The 21,875-nt window shown below is 39.3% G+C and overlaps 2 protein-coding genes across 6 annotated transcripts; one reads left to right on the top strand and one right to left on the bottom strand.

The window, feature by feature from the left end:
- Positions 1-2,065: 2,065 nt before the first annotated feature.
- On the bottom strand, positions 2,066-10,735 carry gabpb1 (GA binding protein transcription factor subunit beta 1). Of its 2 annotated transcripts, XM_018763139.2 has the most exons (9): positions 10,520-10,735; positions 8,055-8,162; positions 7,665-7,832; positions 6,913-7,107; positions 6,642-6,789; positions 6,136-6,249; positions 4,719-4,898; positions 4,205-4,320; positions 2,066-2,863 (listed from the first exon to the last, which is right to left on the bottom strand). In XM_018763139.2, exons 2-9 carry the CDS (start codon positions 8,160-8,162, stop codon positions 2,711-2,713), a joined length of 1,182 nt encoding a protein of 393 aa, XP_018618655.1. In that variant the 5' UTR covers positions 10,520-10,735; the 3' UTR covers positions 2,066-2,710. The 2 variants fall into 2 exon arrangements, with proteins under 2 accessions (XP_018618655.1, XP_018618656.1); XM_018763140.1 differs by lacking the exons at positions 2,066-2,863; positions 10,520-10,735 and adding an exon at positions 3,678-3,889 and having other exon boundaries at positions 8,055-8,430.
- A 508-nt stretch (positions 10,736-11,243) lies between these two features.
- On the top strand, positions 11,244-21,799 carry usp8 (ubiquitin specific peptidase 8). Of its 4 annotated transcripts, none has more exons than XM_018764051.1 (20): positions 11,244-11,319; positions 12,257-12,426; positions 13,031-13,175; positions 13,914-13,999; positions 14,363-14,504; positions 14,791-14,833; positions 15,322-15,490; positions 15,634-15,796; positions 15,886-16,027; positions 16,367-16,629; positions 16,767-17,315; positions 17,901-17,975; positions 18,085-18,344; positions 18,981-19,202; positions 19,328-19,538; positions 19,845-19,847; positions 20,327-20,563; positions 20,669-20,811; positions 20,943-21,075; positions 21,196-21,799. In XM_018764051.1, exons 2-20 carry the CDS (start codon positions 12,323-12,325, stop codon positions 21,352-21,354), a joined length of 3,249 nt encoding a protein of 1,082 aa, XP_018619567.1. In that variant the 5' UTR covers positions 11,244-11,319; positions 12,257-12,322; the 3' UTR covers positions 21,355-21,799. The 4 variants fall into 4 exon arrangements, with proteins under 4 accessions (XP_018619567.1, XP_018619568.1, XP_018619565.1 ...); XM_018764052.1 differs by having other exon boundaries at positions 15,319-15,490; positions 16,367-16,530; XM_018764049.1 differs by having other exon boundaries at positions 15,319-15,490.
- The last annotated feature ends 76 nt before the right edge of the window (positions 21,800-21,875 follow it).

Raw genomic sequence — 21,875 nt, 5'->3', positions numbered from 1 at the left:
CTCACTCCTGGGTACCAGCAACAGCTTGGAATGTGTCTCTTTGTAAAGGTGGAATTATGGTCTCCATAATATCCTGAAACACCTTTATAACCCTTCCCACAGCTATCAGCAGCAATATTTGCTTCTGCAAAGTCATCACAGATATGTTTTTATCTTCACCACACTGTGATAATGTGAATTTTCCATAACAGACTGTCAAAATTTCTGCTTTTAGATACAGGCAATAGCACTTCCTAAACACCAACTAGTTGTGTTCATCAAAAAATGTATTGTGTAGAAGTACTTGGTCCTAATTTGCTTCTTAAATGATACAGAAGCAGTAAAGGTGCACTTTGTCCACAAATGGCCTCTGCACATTGACTTATTTTTGACCGAGTAAAGAATGGCATGTTATGTGTTATGAGGCTTGCTTTAACTACTGTCAGGACTTGGTAAGGACTAGATAGATGAAGGTTAGCCCTGTCCTAATTCATTAAACCACAGAATCGAATGGGGGTTTACTTTCTTTTCCCATCACTGTATTTGTGCTGATTTATGAGCACATACTGTATTCAAATCAAGTGTATGTCTTTGGCTCAAATTTATCTTCCTGTTACAAATGTTCTCAATCCAAAATTGTCCACTGGCACAGTACTGTATTTGTATTTACAGAGGCATACAGGACATTTAATATTTACTTTCAAAGAAAAAATTGTTTTAATGTCTACAGACTGTGGGAGACTCCACACATGGGCTACAAAGGCGGAAAAGGTATAATGAATGATGGATTGTTTGATTTATCAAATCACCTTCTGCAGTTGCTATTTGTTTAAAGCCCATTCAGTAACCCACACGTTTTGTAAATCCCACATTAAGTCTGTATGTCATCATTTACCGCTCAAGGTTACGTTCTTTGAAGCAGTTACTTCAATGCAACAATGGAGTGGTCTAAAGACCTTCACAGCTAGCTACTAGTAACTCCATCAATGGCTTGGTCTCGGAGTTCCCTTTTTTTACATGCACTTCTGTCCAGACAAGTTTCGTTGTATGGATGTCCTAAAATAGCATCCCCAGATACAACCTTTATTCAGCCATTACGCTGGTATTGTACTTGCTCGTTTGTGTCTTATAAAATTTAAAAAAAAAATAAATAAATTGGTGGAAGGGTATCCGGATTTGTCTATCCTGTGTCTTATGCACCTACTCAAACGATGAACCTCGGTGCAGCAAGTGGTAGGTAACGAACCAGATTTGCTTGAGTCACGTGTCTGCGTCTCTTTCTCTTAATGTAATGCATAAATTGTACTTTTGCTGAGATGTACATCACTTTGGACAAAAGCGTCTGCTAAATGAATAAATGTAAATGTAAAATAGAAGCAGAGAAAGCATATGCGTTTCCACCTGTTCTCCCTCTGTTTTTTCCCAAAAAGCATTGTTCATTTAAAAACGCTTTTAAGCATGAATAAAAAATTCACATTTTGGTTAAAGTTAATGGCTGTTATCACACAAACATTGTCCAGCAGCCATGAACTACACATGTTAAAATTAGAACTTGGGTTTGTAATTTGGACTGATATGATTTATGGTCTTAAAATTAAAACTTTAAATACTTTGCCAATTCACTCTGAAGAATTGATGTCCTTAGCAGACAGTACTTGTGCGTGTGCAGAAGTCCTATTGCAAACCATTTGGAACAGATGTAGTTTGCCCGTGCAGCCTTCTGTGCATTTTTGCGGAGTACAAGCACGGGAGAAATGCTCAAAGCTGGACCTAAACCCAACTCCCACCATGCAGCTCAGGAACTGCGTCCCTGCCCAGTTCCTTGGGCAGCAGATATTTAAGAGACATGGTATTTCATTCTTTTGTAACATGTTAAAGAAAGTATAATCATATTTATAAAAGCTATTTATTAAAAATAGTTTTAGGTTTAAGATGGAGAGAGCTGACTGAAACATTGATTTTTATACTTACTATACTATAGACATAAATGGATAAAATATGTACATATTAATTTATACTTCAAAATTTAAGTAAAAAAAGTATTTTTGCATGTTTTAAAAAACAGCACTATAAAGATGAACCTATGACAATACAATAGCTCATTTGCACCATTATTTTCCTTGTACTATGAAATTTGACAGGTAACTAACACCCTCAAAGTGTAAATGGTTAATCTGGAAACGGTCATGACTTTAGGTCATGACTCCATTTACCTCTACAGCCTCGAATAAGGGGACGTGGTATACTTTTCAGTTGTGTTTGCATGTAGTGTAGTTCGCAGGAGCTTATGACCCGATTACCTGTAATATCCCCATTCGTGAACTCATTCACAAATTTCAGATTTGTAATACAAAAAAGATCATGCTAACATTTTTTTCAGTTAATAAATGCTGAGAAATCAGCTTCATGTTAGTTGATTTTCAGCAAAAAGGCTAAAGCTGTAGCACCACATGGAAAAACTACATAAAAACAAACGTCTGGAAAATGGAGAATTCAGTCAAGGTCATTTACATAAGAGACCATGGCAAGAGCTAAGAAATTTCAGAGCCGTCCTAGTCCATCAAGCATCCATGGAAAATATCCAGTCAATTAACAAATGCCACTCAACTCCTGTGTAAAATGCTGTGTCTTCCCTCCGCCATGCTTTCATGAGAGAGCTGGTGGAGAATCAGCAACTCTTTGCCATTTGGTGAAGACGCTATGGACAGAATCTCAGGGAGAACCTGAAAGTTCACACAGCTTTCTTGTTGCTCTGATGACGAGTGATCGCTTCCAGTTTCTGTCTGTAGGCCTCAGCCTCCTGCTCTTTCTTCAGCAGCTGCTGTCGATACTTCTGCGCTTCCCGATTGGCCTCCTCTAACTGTTTCTGTAAGGTTTCTTTCTCCTGGAAAAACAATTTTCATAAGGCAGTACAATAAATTAAAGTACATATGTCTAGCGACAATAACGTAAATTATTAAAATTGTGTTATAATGACAATTTCTCAGTTGCTGTTTTTGTTCTTGTTTTCCCTCTGTTTAGCAAACAGTTGAAAATAATTTGTTTACCTGAAGTATCAGTTTGAACACTGGAAAAAAAAAAAAACTCATCATTCAGCATAAAAACTGCTTTCCTCAAATACTCTTGTAAAATATTAATTTTGGTGACATTTTAATACAATGCCAGAATATGTTTTTACAGTGAATTTCATTCAATAAATAAAAATTCTATAGACTGATGTAAGATCTCTTGCTCTAGCAAAAAAAAATTCAGCTGAAAGGCTTTAATTCAATCTTTATCGTGTTTCCAAGGCAGCGTATTGCTGAAATAAAGCTGGGACTTCACAAATACTTAAATTAATACAGTACTGTACACAAATATGTAGATTTGTTTACAGAACTCCATGAGGATGTAATTCTCCATCCTTTGCGATGTACTGTTAGTAATGTTTTCTAAAACACAGTCACATGCAGATTCCACTTTAAAACATCATTTTAAACAGTGTGGTATTTGTTGTAGTAGTCAATATTTTTTCCATTGTCTATAGTTGAACCACTTTTGTTGCTCAGCTGTCATTAGGTGCATTACAGTGGAAAAACATCTGTATTATATGATAAACTTTAATAGTAAAACACAAAATAGGATATAGATGATATTAAAAAAAAAAAAAAAAAATGTATCCAGGACACATTTTATTGACATTTTATTGTTTTCTGTCTTGCAAGTGCTATTTAATGTCTGGGACATTGGCAAAGGATAGCAATAAAGAGAACGTTTGAATATTCATATAAAAACCGGAAAATAGATACATTTCACACATTCTCTGTTTGGTAAGTGCTTTCTTCTGCTGTGAGAGGTATAGTCCTGCCATTCTGTCCTCTCTAATACAGTCACTTTCTCCATTATATTACCTGGGTTGACCATACTGTACCTAAAAGGCAAAATCACACATTACAATTGCAGCCTCATATTGACAGCAGTTTTCACTCTTCTCTAACAGAGAAGACAGACAAGAGGACAAGAGTGGGCTCTAGACTGTAAGAGATTATGTATACTTATCCATTTGCCATTTCTCCATATGTCAGAGCATGGTCATTTGAAAAACAGAGGTGTTCAATTCAGTACATAAATTGATCCAACAAATGTAAACACCCCTTACATCATGGCTGCAAATCTTGTGACTTAATTTTAAACACAGAACTGAACCTGACAGCAATGGCACTGCTCAAGTATTTCTGCAACATACCTCCATGTCTGGACTTTCTGTGTGGTTCTCAATGATCTCTATGCGTTGCCGTTTCATTGTTGGCTCTTCGCTGATTACTGTCTCTTCTGCAATGTCTGTGGCTGGCACTGTTAAAACTGAACACAGTCATCTCTGATTAGCAACAGGGCATGGGTTTTCACAATGCTTCCCTCATCAGGTCCAAATCCTGCTAACAGCCTACAGAGGACACTGCCACCACGGAAGTGTTCAAAACTGAAATGGGAATTACAGCGGAAAACAAAGGGATTCTTAATATGCATATATTGAATGTTATTTAAAATAAACCGCTATTTTCCCCATCATATTAATGTGCAATAATATTCCCTTTTAACAAGGAGGGCATCCCCTACTTCTGTCCTGTTAAAGATTCCAATTTACCACATTTAGATGTCATTAAATGTAATAATAAATCTTACAGCACACTTGTTTAGTAATGGAATTGTCACCAAAAAGACCTTGCACACTTATGATATCAATTTGGAGAAAGATTTACCTTGCTGACCATCAGACATTGTGACAATGATAGGTTGGCCTATACCACTGGCTGTTTGCAGGTTCCCAAGCTGGATGCCATCTGTAACAATGGTGATGACTTGCTGGCCTCCAGAGCTGACTACCTGCTGAATAGCACCATCCACGGAATCTGCTGTAACCACCTCTTCAGTTGCAACAACTGGAAAACAACATGTTTTCAGAGAATATTTATGAATGATATTACAACACCATGTGTTCTGAAACATGTTTTCTGCCTATGTGCATATGTATGTCAAAATGGTAAAGGAAACATACTCAGCTACTGAATCACCACTCATTCTATTTAGTTAATAAAAATAAGAATATGATGAATGATATAATATGGATTTTTTTTTTTTGCTTTCACTATTTTTTTCCTTTAGTGTATATAAGGGTTTTGCCACTGTGAGTCACTGTTAAATTACAGGTAATAAGCTCATGACCCCATGATCAGAAAAAAGTCTGAAACACAATGGATTTAACATTTCCCCGAATACATCTATGGTATTATGCTTTGATGAAGAAAAAACCTCTCAGGCATAATTTGTGCAGGCAAACCCAATCCTTTCTTCCCATGGTAACCTGCCCTTTGGACTAGATTCAAAGGGGACTTGACAGGCTGGGCTTTGCTTGGATCAACAGTGATAAGAAAAGGTAAAGCACCTCATAATACAATTCCTACAATTTTGCAACCCTTCGAGTCCTCCCCTGTACGCTCCCTCCTCCAAACAACTCATTCATTCATTCATTCATTGATGTTGACTCTCACTGAAGACAAATGCACACAAAATCAAAACAGACCACAGGAGTAAAACTTGTGCAAGAAACAGCCAATGACTGCTAAATTGAAATTGTTTTAATAAAACTAATTTCACTAAAATCATTAACTACAAAAAAGTTCCAGTAAGTCTACCAAATACGTAGATTCTTTGAGTAGTGCTAAATTGCAAATTTACATATGTCCTCTGCAGAGACAAACAAACTACTGTGTGGTTGTCATTGTTGCTCTTAAGAACACACATATTCATACTGACATACCATCAGCAGCCAAACCGATACACAAGCAAGAACTCCCATCAAGACAGCGATCAACAACATACCTTTACATTTCCGTATTTAGCTGATGCTTTTCTCAAAAATGTTAAGGTACTTACAGCAATTTACTAATTTATACAGCCGAGTAATTTTTTTTATTAGAGCAACTTAGACCTTGTACCTTGCTCAAGGGTACTACAGCAAAAGGTGCAGCAAACCACTAAAAGCTATGTTACCTGCTGGCCCATAAACTTCGTTTATAATTACCAAGAACCACAACCTATATTAGCTCCAAAATAAGTAATAGAAACATATCTCTAAATATCGGCACGTTAAATTTTTAACACTTGGACATATAGTACCTTGCGTTTCAGATGAATTGGATAAAGGAGTGGATGCTTCTGCTAAAGCGGCTAATGTAGCTAAAACTGATGTTGAGGAGTCGCCAAACTGTAATGTTGACAGACCCGCCTCATCTAAGAAGAAATTTGACATAAATTAGTAGACATATCTGGTTGTCTGTATCCTAACAAAACTTGACATACAAAAAATCAGTGAAACTACTGTTAAGTCACCATGGTTAAACCCAGAAACAGCAAAGAAAGGCTAACTTCTATCTGGATATGCCAAGAATAAGCACCAACAATGGCAGTTATTTCTTATTTCCAACTCATTTCAATTACAGATACTAATTTTATGTGCATAAATACAGGTTAATTTCAATTACAGTATTTATTTCTCATAACAGTCTTGCTAAAAAGTACAGAGTTAAAGTAGAAGGTTAAAAGGCATAAGAAAATTATGTTTATAAAAACTGTGACAGTACATCTGTCTGGGGAAATGCATGCTTTAACCTGCAGTAAAATACCTGCTGATTTGGAGGAATTGCCAGCAGACACCAGGCCTGTCAAATTGACCACTCCACCAGGTCCGATGATGAACTGAGGCGTTGCAGCGTGTATCGTCACCGTGTCTGGGCTTTCTGGGTTAGTATTTATTTGATTCTGCATGGACACCTGAGAATAAATCAAGGACATGTTCAAATGTATTTTTCAGTGAACTTAAAAGAAAAAGATCTTTGAGCTTCCAAATGAAACTGCTCATCTGTGGACCAAAATAAAGTACCGATGTCTATATACCTGGAGGATTTCAGCGAGTTCTTCATTATTGTTGTCGATAGCAATGTCTAGCGCAGTTTTGCAAAATTTGCTCTGCGCGTGAACATCGGCGCCATACTTGATGAGAAGCTCGACGACCTCCCGATGGCCATGCTCTGTGGCCCAGTGAAGGGCTGTCATTTTCAGCATGTCTTTTGCATTGACGTCAGCTCCATGCTTAAAACAAGGCACAAATCAATAGAAGCATTGTTGCTATTGTTCTTTCATGAATAAACGTTGCGAAGGACAGTAGGGATAGTGCATCAGAATGGTTTGGTCAAAGCTGAACAATTGTTTAGCAATTGACTTTCCACTCTCTGTCTTTAATGGCAGACTAACAGTACATGTAGTTGTTACATCAAAGTAATGATTTTTTCCTTATCCCACTTTTGGGCTCTCTCTCTTATGTCTTTTATTTTTGCTACAAAAAAAAATTTAAAAAAATGAAATGCATTATGGATTACCCAGTGAATTAGTCATTGCTCTATTAAGGCATATTTTTATATTTGAATGGCCACACATACATATAAACACCCTCCGAAGACGACATGTTACAGAGCAGCAGATGGGCTTGGCTTTGAAACAATGGACAGAACTCGTGAAAATCTGAAGTTGAAAGGCAAAACGTTTATGAAATGTTACAAATTTAAAAATGCTGCTTGTACTCAGAGCCATAAGTCAGGAGTATAAGCAACAAGAAGTATGCACTGTTTTCTTGAGAGCCATGACTTTACCTTGAGGAGCACTTCTACAATGCGGGCATGGCCCTCTGATGCTGCCATGTGCAAAGGGGTCCTATCTACTTTGGTCCTGGCATCCCGGCTCACGCCTGCCCGAAGCAGCACCTCTGTGGTGGAGTAATGTCCGTACTGAGCAGAGAGGTGCAGGGGTGATGTACCAAGCTGCAGAGACAAGCAACAGCATTATACTACATCTCAGACTGGACCCACAGGAGAATGGGCCCTGAGATTCCTTTTAAACAGAGACAGCAAATAGCAAAACAGTGTACACCACCACCACCTACATCACATTCAACAAGCACCCATTTGTATAATTGTTCCTTATGTAAGGTGTCCCATTAATAAAATGGTACAATTCTCCCCTTGGCTTCCATGTTTACTCACCCAGTCTGTGGTAAAGGGTGCTCCATTGGCCATTAAAATGCGGACCTCATCGTCCTGGCCTGATCGGGCTGCCTCCAGGAGCTTTTTGCCCAAATCTACCAGTGACATCTGAGTTCAGCAGGAAAAGCATTACTTAGCTAATCTGAATTAATTTACCAGGCAATTAAAATGGTCTACAGCCATACATATTTCATACATTAGGCATTGTAGGGAGCCATTCATGAATTTCACTCAGATGTAATGTTGACTTTATAACAGGAATTACTTTTGAAGCAACTGCAATTTCATATTTACAAGAAGCTGAGAGAATCAGAAATATTTGTGCCCACTTGGCAGTGACATGAGCTGAGATGCCAGCTGGCCTGTGGGTGGACAAATAGACATCATCATCATCTCCAAATATGCAACATAAATGGACATGGCAAACGGTACATAAATGATAACAGTACACTATTACTATTGTGCCTGTTGGAGGGTCAAAAAAAAAAAAAAGTTTTTGTATGTATACACACAGAAAGCTGTAGTTACTGACCACAGCCTGTTATTCTGATCATATTATATGAAAAAGTGATTGGAATACATGGGTGCAAGGTCAAAACCGTTCATCGAAATTGGTAAATAATTGAAAAAAGGAAAATGCTAGCAAAAGTCCCATAACCATTTCAACAGAAATATATCAATGTATTATTCAGCAACATCATTTTACATTTTATTCTAATGTCCTTTCAACTCATTCATTCAGTTCCACTTTCAGTCACTTACAATTGATTTGAATAAAGGGGAGTTAAACTGATATTAAAAAAAAAAAAAAAAAAAACAAAGTTTTATTTACATTTAACCTCTGATGAACATTTTTCGCTCAGTTTTGTACATTTTCCCAAATTATAATCTTTACTTCAAAAAACTGACATGACCAATACAAATGCACATTTTTATTCTGTACAGTATACTGGTAAATGTTCAAGTACAGCTTAAGTAACACAAGTACAGTAAAGCCTGAGGACAGAAAATTTTTGACTGCCCTCCAAATATGAGATCTTACATGAAAGCAGAAACATTTTCATAGAAACGACTCGCAGATATCCAGTAATGTGTCCACTTGTGTTCAAATTAAAATAAACCATTTTCACACTACTCTTTAGGTAAACTCTGATTCAGAGTTCAGCTGACATGGAAAAGAACTTCACAGAAAGAAAGAGATGCTGCAGCATAGTATTCAGCATTTCAGGTGTCATTAAAGCTAGTGTGTGTCTGTACAATTGGCAAAATGAGCCCACATCAGGACAGAACTCGGTACAGCAAGAGCGGAGCCAGATAGAAGAGCTGAGATCCCTCATCACCCTGGAGAAAACTCATGTGTGCACATCTGCAGGTCAAAGAAGCCTTACGAAACTACATGATGTCTGTAACATTTGTCTTAATAGACAACATGAGCAATTTATCACAGAATTAGAAGAAGGTGGTTCTGAAATATTTATTTAGCACAAACTTAAAATGTCATTGAAATCAATGATGACACTGTTCAACTCCCCAGGGCCCCCTTTAACCGACAAAGGAAGATGTAAAAATAGCACAGTAAAGCACTGGGCAATAAATGAACATTATTACAAGCATATTTCAGGAATATCACAATGAAGACTAAAATGCTCTTGGTTAAATTTTCACCATTACCAAACATTTACCATTTCATCTTGCTGCCAGCTGTGTGGAAAAACAACCCCCATCAACAGATCAGTACAGTTTCAGAATTCAGAGTACACACTGTGTCATGCGCAAAAAACAAATGATAGATGTTTATTTTTGAATAATCCAATTTACAGCAGTTTTTTCCATAACATCAGTTTAACGCGTACAGGCCATCATCAGCTTCTTCGTTTCGAACCTCTTTTCACGTGTCGCCACGGCGGGTTACGCCGACGGTGTTGGACATCATGCTCTGCCAACAATCTCCACACAGGTGACTGTGAAACGGGCCGCTAGGGCTCTACTCAATTTGCTTGAATGCCTAACGGAGCAAACACGCAGAGAGGCCCTACAGGGTGGACGGGGGTCTCCGTCAAAAAACAGCGACCCGAATCAGTCAGGCCGCTGGCCACAGAGTCGCGGTACTCGCACCGGCACTCCCCGGCTACCACCAGGCCACCATTTTCCCTGATTACCATCACACTAAGAGGGCCCCTCTTCTCGCTTCAACAGTGCGTGTAATTAAACGGGCCATCCCGCTTCAAGAATTGCCTTATCCTCTAAAAACCGACATTTCGGCAAGCCCCGGAAACCTGGCAAAGTTAATGTAATAAACAGGAAATCGGTCGGATGATCGCGGTTCCGGGGGAAGTGGAATTATTTTGTACCAGCAAAGAGATCAACTTCCACATCCGGTGGAGCCGCATAAAATAGCCCGACACTGACCTGGAAAAGATTCGTTATCGCCTGACATATTGATTACAGATTTGTCGAAGTCTTACCTTTCAGCTTATGTGGGAGAGGAAGTACAGTGTTGTGTATATCCAATGGTCGTTAGTCACAAGCAGGGGTATTCTTTTAACGCTGTCTCTTAGGCGCTCATTTTTTTTTTTTTTTCCTCAAAGAAAAGTCCCCGTATTTTGCGCGGATGTATACACGTTTGACCAGCTTTCGGTTACGGTATGCGCCTGTCCAGTTAATAAAACGACTCTGAACTCCACAAGTCGCAGTCGAAGAGTTTTCCGTTGGGGGGGGACATTACTACTCCAGACCAAAACATGCCCTGCCCTGCCTTCGCTGTTATAGTTAGGAAAAAATAAGCATTTATAAAGATACATGAAATGTGGCGGAGTGATACAAGGAGCCATTCCGACGTGCATGCGCTATGTTCAAGTTAGAGGCCCACCAGGCTGACAATGTGATTAACCTCGCATCCTGCTCATATTCACACAAATTGCTATCCATAACGTAAAGTTAGAAAAAAAAAAAAAAAAACCCTAAAATAAAAAATTTACGACAAAAGTAACACTTGTTGAAAGTATATTTGTAGTTTAATCTATGCGTTTTTTCAACATTACTTCAGCATAAACCTGAATGGAAAATACAGTAATCACATGAATTAATTCATTTTTGTACGTAACGCGGTTATTCTGTCTCATTCACGTGTTGCTAATAAAGCTTTAACGTTTTGAACTCAGAACGCCCCCTATCGTCTCGTCTAGTGGTCGGGTTCGAGGGCTCTTCCGGGAATCAGGTGATCGTGAAAGCAAAACATATCCAGAGCGTAATGCGGTGATGTGAGGTATGCGTTTAGTTCTTCCAAACTGGTAACGTTAAAGCTGTTTACGCTATACAATACTCTACGTCATTTTTGCTACGCGAAGTAACTGACGATAGTTTAGTGATTTCCTGTGGTTGGCAGTTTTCCGAAAGCGAGACTAATAGACTAATATCATGCTTCCTGGATCAGCGTTTACAAACTGCCTAGCCGATAGTTTTTTACCGAGTGTTTTAGCGTCTCGGAGCAAACTGTGTTTAAACTTTTGTAACTAACGACGTCATCGGTCTCGTCTTACCATGGAGCATTCTTTCGTGATAGTGAAGTCCATGATTGTTAGTAAGTTTTCTGGACAGTTCTGTGGTTTTTCACGTACTTTGTTAGCCAGTTTAGCGTAAGCGGCTAACACAACTGTCAAATGCCCATGTGGGCATGTTTTTTTTTTTTTTAAAAGAATAATTAGTACGTATGTATAATATCCATTTTTTATTTTTGCATATTTATCCAGGTGTCTAGAGGTGTCATAGTTTCTCACTTTTTTCACCAATTCAATTCTTGCAGTGCTGGGGGAAATCTACTCAAACACAAACATCCTCAACATTTTTTTTTTTTTTGCCACCTCAGCTGCACATGTTCTGATAGGATTTAATGTTTCATTTATATTATTATAGTTCTTTCCAGTGGGATAATTTATTTTTGAAATACTGCTGGTGTTCCTTATGTATGTTGATTCGATAAGTTTTGAGACCAAGCAAATTTTTAACCTCTGTTACTAGCTAACATACTGTTTCAGGCAAATTACAACAGGTATTTTGTGGGATTGTGGTAGCAGCAAATGAAATGCATATTTTTTTAAGTGCTCTCAGTAGCTGCTTGATTGGAAGGAACAGCCACAGGCGTTTTATCTTTTAGTAAAAACCCATTCATATAATAAACAGATCATTTATGTCTACCTTTCTAGGTAAATCAACGCTTTTATGAGCATGTGCAAATAGTTTTTCCTTGGTCTGCCAAAGTACCATCAGAGATGCCAGCAGTAACAGCTGGAGTGAAGGAGTTGTACTTGTCAACATCCTTGGGAGAACTTAACAAGAAGGCTGAAATAAAACCTGATAAAATTAGTACTAGGAGGTATGTAACATTTGACATTTCTTTATGATTTCTTTTTTAAAGGAAATTTCAGTAAGCAGTTCTGAATGTCTGTTCTCATGTTTTGCATACAGATGTGCATCAAGTACAAGTTATTTGCTGTATCTGACTGGACAGTACATGTCGTCATACATCCTTTGTATTTAAGTATAAATTAATGCATAAGGCAGCCTTTTGCTTTTGAGTTGATATACGTACTTTACCATTGATATATATATATATATATGGACCTTTTTCAAGATTCAAGAGTTTGTCATATGTACAGTAAACAGTCTGTTACACCATACAATGAAATTCCTACTCTGTGAATCCTCCCAGCAGCCTACATAACATAAACGGAACATAAGGAAAGAAAACACAAGGCGTGAATTACTATTAGGGCAAAATGCAAGAAATAAAATTGTGTGCATTGTAAACATGTAAGACATGCATGTGCAAAGTCCTGCAGAGGTAGATTGGATCCATGTTGTTTGCATTTTTCAACTTTCTTTTAAGCTTTGTACTTGATTTAACTAAAGATACATTTGCCTAATACATTTTAGACTTGTGTTTACCTATGCCTAAAAGTAATCTTTTTTCTACTCAGCTATGTTCAGAGTGCCTGTAAAATCTTCAAAGCAGCGGAAGAGTGCCGGTTGGACAGAGATGAAGAAAAGGCCTATGTGCTGTACATGAAGTATCTGACAGTCTATGATCTCATCAAAATAAGACCTGACTTCAAGCAACAGCAGGTATTGTTCATATATGTTATTCATCAGGTTTAGGTAGATGTGTTAAACTGTCATTTTTTCAGGGCTACAGGTAGTTCTCGACTTACTTTATATATGACTTATGACAACCCATACTTATGGCAACCACCACAGCCTGGCTGCACTGCAGCAAGGCACCCATATTTCTTGTATACTCAGTTAGTGTGTCTATCAATGATTGTGTTTGTTTATAAAAACTTTGCTTTATTTACAGAATGTTTAGTTTGAGATTCAAGTTTTTGTTTTAAACACAATTGCTAGTAAGCAAAAATGTGAGTGTGCAGAAAAAAGTGAAAGAAAACAAGTCTAGAAATGAAAGTGAATGTGTGCCATCTGAAAATATATTGTACTTTATACTGTTCTATATTAATATTTTTTTAACATGAATAAAGTGTGACATTAGTGGGAAATATAGCAAAGTTCTGTTAACAATGTAGCATTTGTGTATGTTAATTTTTTCATGTAAAATTTTCCTTAATACGGTATAAGGTGATTTGCAACTTTGACATACAATTAGCTTCTCAGAATGGAATCCTTTCTTAAGTTGAGAAATACCTGTATTTTACAGACACTAAAAGTGCAGTAATTTTTTTTTTTTTTTTTTTAAATTTGAAACATTTGAGTACTCCTCTTGACATTCCCATGACAACAAAATATGTAAGTATGGTAGTAATTTTGAAATGTTTTCAGTTTATAATAAACCTCTTTTTGTTTCCAAAGGAATATTTCCTTTCTTTGCTTGGCCCAACCAACTTCAGAAAAGCCATAGAAGAAGCAGAAAAGCTCTCTGAGAGCCTTAAGCTCAGGTATTTTTAAACTTTATTGAGATGATATACTACTTTACTGATATAATATATAATTGGCATGTATAAAGGGCAGCTGGTAGCATACTGTTTAGAGCTGCTGCGTTTACCCTAAAGGTCACAGGTTCCAGTCCCACCTCTAGCTTTAGTACCCTTGTGTAAGGTACTTACCCTAAATTGCTCCATTAAAATTACCCACCTCTATAAATGGGTAAATAATTCTAAGTTGCTTTGGAGAAAAGCGACAGCTAAATTAATAAATGCAAATGTAGATAACGTATAAAACATAACCATGGCTACTCAGCATTATAAACCGTTGCTGAAACAGGTTTGTTGTGTCTGTCTACAATAATGATTTGTGAATAGGTATGAGGAAGCAGAGGTACGCAAAAAATTGGAGGAAAGGGATAGAGCGGAGGAGCAGAAGAAGAAGGATGACAAATCAGAGAAGGATGTGAAGATGAGCTCTTTAAATAAGGTTGCAGAACCCTGGAACGATAATAAGAAGGTACAGCAATTCCACTGGGTTACTGATATACTGACATACTTTAGAGTACTGAGATGTCATTTATTAGATCTTAAATCATGGAGGAAACTTTTTTTTACAGTCTCCACACTCAAAATAGTATTGAATTACTTGAGGCATTATAAGATAATTGTATTAATGATAAGTTTTTGGTTAAAAAAAAGTAGCCTTAAACTACATTTACGCAACTGTAAAATCATATGGAGATTGTGCTCATAGTTTGAATTTTTCTGTTTTTTTTTTTTTTTTTTTGTGATATTACTTCCAGAATACAGGAGAGCAGAGGGACTTGAAGAATGACATTGTGAAAGGTAGGGATGCTCTAAAAATAGAGGTGATTTGAATATGTGCAGGAGGTGTGGTGGTGCAGTGGGTTTGGCTTGTGCCTGCTCTCTGGTGGGTCTGAGGTTCAAGTCCTGCTTGGGGTGCCTTGTGACGGACTGGCGTCCCGTCCTGGGTGTGTCCCGTTCTGAGTGGGTCCCCTCCCCCTCCAACCTTGTGCCCTGTGTTGCAGGGTTAGGCTCCGGTTTGCCATGACCTTGCTCGGGACAAACGGTTTCAGTCAGTGTGTGTGTGTGTGTGTGTGTGTGTGTGTGTGTGTGTGTGTGTGTGTGTGTGTGTGTGTGAGAGAATATGTGCAGTGGTTAATGCTAACTTGATTACCCCACTAAGCTATAAAATACTATGTAGCCTGCATGTAGCTTTGATTCAAGAGTTGGTGTCTGTGTATCTTTATGCATGCAAGCTCCCCTACCACCTGAGAGACACAAAATAGTCTGCCTCTCTTCCTTTATAGCAGGTGTCCCCCCAGGTGGGGTCACTGCCAAGAAGCTCTTTCAGATGATGAAAGACCAGAGCATGAGCATCATTGTTATGGATGCCAGGAGCACTAGGGACTTTGAAGAGTCTCAAATCCAAGTGCCAGCTCAAAACTGCATCTCTGTTCCAGAGGAGGCTGTCAAGCCTGGGTAAGTGAGATATTTGGGGATGCAAATGTATGTAGGAAACTTCAACCAGATTGAAGTCCTTTGAATTTTCATTTGTTAAAGTTTAGCCCTGTGAATCATGGAAGTTTTGGAAAATGTTTAAGAAGTTGCCTTTTTGTTTTCAGAATCACTGTGGATCAGATCGAAATCAATCTCCCAGAAAAGTCCAAAGAGCAGTGGGGCCGACGGGGTTTTGCAGATTATATTGTCCTGTTGGACTGGTTCAGTTCTGTGACAGACCTCAGGCTGGGCACAACTCTACAAAGTTTGAAGGATGCCCTCTATAAGGTCACACACCACACTGCAGTCCTATGGACTTGAAACACAGGAACTGCCGGCCTGATTACATTTCCCTGACAAGTGTCTTTGTTCTACAGTGGGACAGCAAGACCATTCTCCGCAGTGAGCCGCTGGTACTGGAAGGCGGATATGAGAACTGGCTACTGTTTTATCCAATGTACACCTCTAATGCCAAAGTTAAGCCACCAAGGCCAGAGACCATCAGTATGATCCCAAGAAGTAAGTGTACACATTGTCAACATTGTTACTTAGCTCAGTTTTGTGGAAGTATATCTGTTCTTATCCCGCTTTAATCTACCTCCATCATTGAAAAATAGTAAGTATATACTTGTACAATATACCTGTTTTTCCATATGTGCGTGTGAATACTTAGTCATTCATGTATATTAATTATTGTTGTCTCTGGTTTTAATAAAAATTGATGTTTTCCCCAAAATGTTGCAGTTTGTTTCAACAAAAACTTAGCATGTTTAAGTGTACTTCAGTTTAAGTTGTAGCCTAAAATTTTGTAGTTGGTATGTTTATAATAAGGGGCCACATACTCTTTCCTGAGAACAGTTAACTTCAGCTACCCGTCACTTGAAGAACCCAAACAGCCACCGCCTCCAGAGCCAGAGCCTGAAATGACACCAGTGCCTGGGCCCCCTGTGCAAGTGAATGGAAAAGCAGGTGGGGAGAAAACTCAACAGCAGGATGCTAAACAGAAGGAGGAACATCCAGAGGTACCTAAAGCTCCAACTGCTTCATCTCCAGCTCAGGTTGTCCAGACAAATCAGGTCCCAGACAGCCAGCCTGCAGGTCTGGCTAAGGCTATTCCACAGGTGATTTTCACTGCTGTCAAGTCACAAGTTCTTATTGACTGTTACCTTTTTAGATTTGCTTTGTCTAAGACTTGTGTTGACTGTAGAAAATTGCTCATATAGAAATGGACTTTGTTTTCGTGTTTCTGCTCCCCCAGATTGATCGCACCAAGAAGCCCTCTGTCAAACTACCTGATGGTGTGAGACCAAACAATGAGGCCCCAGCCAAGAACCATCAACCGGTGCAGAACAGCCCAGTCATTCCAGACCGCTCCATCAAGCCCTCCTTCAGTCCAAAGGATTCCTTGACAGAGGAGGAGAGGAGCCGCATTCATGCAGAAGCTTCTCTCGTAATGGAGAAGGCCAAGCGAGAGCAGGAGCAACGGAGGAGGGAGCGTGAGCGACAGGCGCGGGAGGAGGAGGAGCGTATGAAGGAGGAGCAAGAACAGCGTGTCAAAGAGGAGCGAGAGCAGCAGGAACAGCATGCCAAAGAGGAGCAAGAGCATCAGGAGCAGCAAGCTAAGGAGGAGCGAGAGCGCCAAGAGAAGGAGAAACAGGAAGAGATGAAAAGGCTGAATGAAAAAGAGGCAGAGAAGGAAGAGCAGGACCACAAACATGGGGAGGAGAAAGAGCAAGGAAGACTCAAGGACCAAAACGTTGTGTCGGTGAAGAACGTGGAAGACTCTTCTATGCCCAGCAGCAACAAGGTTTGTCCTGAGGGGCCTACCTGCTTCCTGTTGCTACACTCTAGTAGTGGTCAGACCGTAGTTGTGGAATGTAATAGTTTGCCTCATGTAAAGAAATTGCAGCTTGCTTGAACATTGGAGGACATTAATGCTATTAGGTTAAAGCAGCATTACAGTTTACAGTTAAGAATGGCAGTTTAAAGTTTTCTCAACACATTATGATAGAGTAGAGATTGGAAGAGTTTAGAACAGGGAGTGACCATTTCACATAATGTGACCCATGAAAACATTTGTAAATCATTAATATACTGTGCATTATACTTGAACAGAACTAATAGTATTTATGTTAATTGTGCAATGAAACGGTTGTAGTTGCACACAACGTGCCTTAGCTGGTAAGGGTAAGTGACATATAGCAGACACTGGATGGAGGATTTACTGTTCCCAGTTGGCTGTTGAGCTGGTGTCTGAGTAGAACTTGTTGTAGAAAGCCAAATATGATTAAAACAGAAGTGGAAAAAATGTTTTTGTTGTAATGTATATGAAAATGGCTGCTGTACCTTCCCAGTGTTTCAGTATATTGAACTGGATGCACTTATGTTTCAGCATGACCCAGTGACCAGGGCAAGAAATGGAGAGATAGGAAGGTCAGTCCCAGGTTTGCCTCAAGGGTGGATGAAGGTAACTATATAAAAATTAGACATTTATTCCTTTTTGACAGTGTTTGTTTTTTGTGTATTATTATGTTTTAAGTTGATGTCTGATGGTAACATTTAACCTTTCTTTCTAGTTTCTGGACACTGTGACAGGGACATACCGTTATTACCACTCTCCTACCAACACTGTACACCTGTACCCCCCGGAGGTGAGCGTGGCCCAGACCCCTCCTGCCACGCCTCCAACACCCAAACAGAAGCAGGTGACAACAGATGCTGACAGGGAGCACTCCAAGCTCAAGCGATCCTACTCCTCCCCAGACCTTGCTCAGGACCTGAAGGAGGAGGGTCAGAAGAAGCCTACTTCCACACCCACCATCAACAGAGAAACTAAGTATGCATGCAGACACCCACCTGCACTTGCAGTGAGCCATTGTACGATCACATTTTAGGTACTATTCAGGTAATCCTTATACTGTGTTATATAAGAATACATAAACAAACCGTGCCTAAAGGCTGCATTGTATTCTAGGACTTTATTATAGCTTTCACTAATTTGATCCATTATTCATGTTAAAATAATGCTCATACAGAATAATACAATACAGTAGTGATTTCATGCTGCACTGTTACTTTCACTTTCATTTCTTCTTTTCACTTGCTAGCCTTTTAAACAGGAAAAAAAGGAACTTGAATGTTCCTTTGAAAAGTTCTGTAAAATGGTGTTCTTGTAAATTGTCATTGACTGAATCATTAAGAAATATGGGTACCTAACAGCGCAGCCCGCCGATGTTGGCTTGCACCATATGGAGTGGTCATCCTCAGATGTTACAATCAAATGTTGGCACTCACTATAATAAGGTTCATGAGACATCTGTCCTAAATCTGGGTCGCTACCTGTAGTGACAGTCTGGCTGCATTGTGGAAGTTCAAATAACGTTTAATGTTTGGATAAAGTACAGGTTTAATAAAAAATTTAAAGGAGACTGTTGCTGTGGATGATGATAACCCAATGTTTTTCCTTTCTCAGGCCAGTCAGCACCACTGCTTATGCTAAAGCTGAGACTATGAGACCATCTGCAGCACAGATTCGTAATCTCTGTCCTGTGTTTGGCGGGCTTGGACCCTTTCTGACTGGGCTACGCAACCTGGGCAACACCTGTTACATGAACTCCATCCTGCAGTGCTTGTGCAACACCCCAGCGCTAGCTGAGTACTTCATCAAAAACTTCTACCAGGAGGATATAAACAGGTGTGCTCTGGCTACCACTTGTGTTGGTTTAAACCTTTTTTTTTTTTTTTTTTTTTTTTTTTTTTTTTTCTTTTTTAAATTCTGAGATAAATTTCAAAAATATTTCTCTACTCCTGTGATGACAGAGCCAACATCCTGGGGCACAAGGGTGAGGTGGCGGAGGAGTTTGGTGTGATCATCAAGGCACTATGGTCTGGCCAGTACAAGTGCATCACCCCTCGGGACTTTAAAACCACCATCTGCAAAATCAACGATCAGTTTGTAGGCTGTGAGCAGCAGGACTCCCAGGAGCTGCTGCTCTTCCTTATGGATGGCCTGCATGAGGACCTCAACAAAGTGAGTATTAGTGCAGCTTTCATCCAACATTCACCTCTGACTGTGGGTGTACAGTGTTTGGAGTGGGAAAACAATTATGACGATCAACATTTTTTCACTGTTAGGAAAACTGAAAGGAAGGTTGCTAAGCTTGTTATTGTGGATTTCTGGGGATTACTGAGGAAATTTGAAACAAGCTGACTTGCTAACAGTTACGTAATTTAGAAGTTAATGAAGATTATATGTGTTACTACATAGATATTTGAACACTTTGACTATATTAATTACTTTCTCCTTTTTCGGTTTTCATTTTGATGGCCGTGTTAGAGAGTAAGTAAATTCATAGTGTGTTGTACAAAGTCTACCTTTCTCAGTTTTTGTGTAGTGAAATTACACATCTTGTGTCCTGTCTGATGTAAAACAAGCCTCTCGCATGTGAACCTATACTGTGCATCATACTACAGATCATGTGTGTGGATGCTCTGCTTTAGACTGTTGCAGTTCTTGTGTTACATCAGGAGACTGAGCCCATCATGTGCCATTGTGTGCAACCTAGCAAGGATGTTTCCACTGCCCTGTTCAGAATGGGCCATTGCCACTCACCTGGTGTCTGTGATGCATTCCTGCAGCCTGCTCTTCATCCCGCGAGAAACACTAGCTGATTTCAAATGTGTCCTTATGCTCATTGGATTGGTTCAGATTGGATAACATTTTTATCATTTCCTTTTTACTAATAGTGGTTGCTTTGCAATTAATTATATGATCAAGTTATGCTTATGTGCTAATTGTTAATCCATTATTTATATCAGGCTGACAACCGTAAACGATGCAAAGAGGAACCAAACGATCATCTGGATGATAACAAAGCAGCAGAACTGGCCTGGAGCAAGCACAAACTTCTCAATGAATCCATAATCGTAGCACTGTTCCAGGGTCAGTTCAAGTCCACAGTGCAGTGCCTGAAGTGTTACCAGAAATCCCGTACCTTCGAGACCTTCATGTACTTGTCCCTGCCCCTCGCATCCTCCAACAGGTGCTCACTGCAGGTAAACACAGTGCATAGATCTAAAGCATGAGGTCTTCTAGCATCAGACATGACAGAAAGAGCACTGATCATTTCATTGTTTTTTCTCCCCTACCCCTTTCCCCAGGACTGCCTGAAATTGTTCTCCAAAGAAGAGAAACTGACCGATAACAACAGAGTTTTTTGCAGACACTGTAAAACCCACAGAGATTCTACCAAAAAGCTGGAGATCTGGAAAGTTCCACCAATTCTGCTGGTACATTTAAAACGGTAAAGAGCAATTACCCACATGCCCATATTCAGAGCAGCCTCTGCCTGGTAGTCTTGAACTGCAGCACAAAACTGTTCCTTCTGATGTCAGTGGTCCTTTAACATATCACTGTTATTGCTGCCTCCTTAAGATTCTCTTATGAGGGAAGGTGGAAGCAGAAACTGCAGACATCTGTTGACTTTCCCCTTGAACATCTGGACCTGTCACAGTATGTTATTGGCCCAAAAAACAGCTTGAAAAAATACAGCCTCTATGGAGTATCAGTAAGTACACTCAAGTATGGCTAGATTTCTACCTCTGCACAAAATACAGATTAGAGGTTAGACCGCTTGTATTTCTCTGGAGGAAATCTGGTAACTTTCTGTTAACATCTGTTGTTATAGAACCACTACGGAAGTCTTGATGGTGGACACTACACTGCCTACTGTAAGAACGCCGCAAAGCAGCGCTGGTACAAGTTTGATGACCACGAGGTGACCGAAATCTCCACATCCTCAGTCAAGTCTTCAGCTGCCTACATACTCTTCTATTCATCTATATAGTAGTGTAGGGCTGCACGCTGGTCTGTGGGGACGGCGGACAGAGGATCGGAGATGAGGACTGTTTTGCTAAGTCAAGGTGATGCTGTGACTCATGCGGCAGCGTTTCAGTTCAAAATAGACACTTAACCCATCTAAAGACGGTCTTCTTGCTATAGTCAATAGTGAGTAAACTTTATATTATCAACGTAAATGATGTGCAAACAATTAAACTGCGTAGTATGCCTTCAGTGACTTTAACAATATTACCCAGTTGATTGGTGACCTTTTTGGTTGTATTTTAGTGCTGGAATCCCTTTAAGATTTCTTACTAATTTTCTTGGTTTTGTTATGCTGACCTTTCACATATCTTCTCTGTACTGTGAATACATTAGCCTGAGGAGACAGGAATATGTATGTACAGCACATACTGATTGCAAGTCTTGCACATTAAACTTGGATAAACATTGAGATGTTTATTTGTGATGTGGCTGAGAGTTGTGTGCTCAGTGTTGCTGGTCTGTCATATGTGAAATTCCAATGAC

The sequence above is a fragment of the Scleropages formosus genome, chromosome 11 (genome assembly GCF_900964775.1).
Source record: "Scleropages formosus chromosome 11, fSclFor1.1, whole genome shotgun sequence".
NCBI classification, from domain to species: domain Eukaryota; kingdom Metazoa; phylum Chordata; class Actinopteri; order Osteoglossiformes; family Osteoglossidae; genus Scleropages; species Scleropages formosus.
The sequence above is the reverse complement of the archived record's forward strand: the minus strand, read 5'-3'. Positions and strand labels throughout refer to the sequence as shown.

What these genes read in the sequence shown, in the direction of transcription:
- usp8 (XM_018764049.1), top strand. Translation starts at nt 12,323, where the DNA reads ATGCCAGCAGTAACAGCTGGAGTGAAGGAGTTGTACTTGTCAACATCC. An exon ending in CCTGGAACGATAATAAGAAG is followed by an intron (nt 14,505 to 14,790) that starts GTACAGCAATTC and finishes TATTACTTCCAG; the next exon opens with AATACAGGAGAGCAGAGGGA. An exon ending in GAAGAATGACATTGTGAAAG is followed by an intron (nt 14,834 to 15,318) that starts GTAGGGATGCTC and finishes CTTCCTTTATAG; the next exon opens with CAGGTGTCCCCCCAGGTGGG.
- gabpb1 (XM_018763139.2), bottom strand. Translation starts at nt 8,162, where the DNA reads ATGTCACTGGTAGATTTGGGCAAAAAGCTCCTGGAGGCAGCCCGATCA. An exon ending in CACCCTTTACCACAGACTGG is followed by an intron (nt 7,833 to 8,054) that starts GTGAGTAAACAT and finishes TTGTCTCTGCAG; the next exon opens with CTTGGTACATCACCCCTGCA. An exon ending in CAATTCCTCCAAATCAGCAG is followed by an intron (nt 6,250 to 6,641) that starts GTATTTTACTGC and finishes ATTTCTTCTTAG; the next exon opens with ATGAGGCGGGTCTGTCAACA.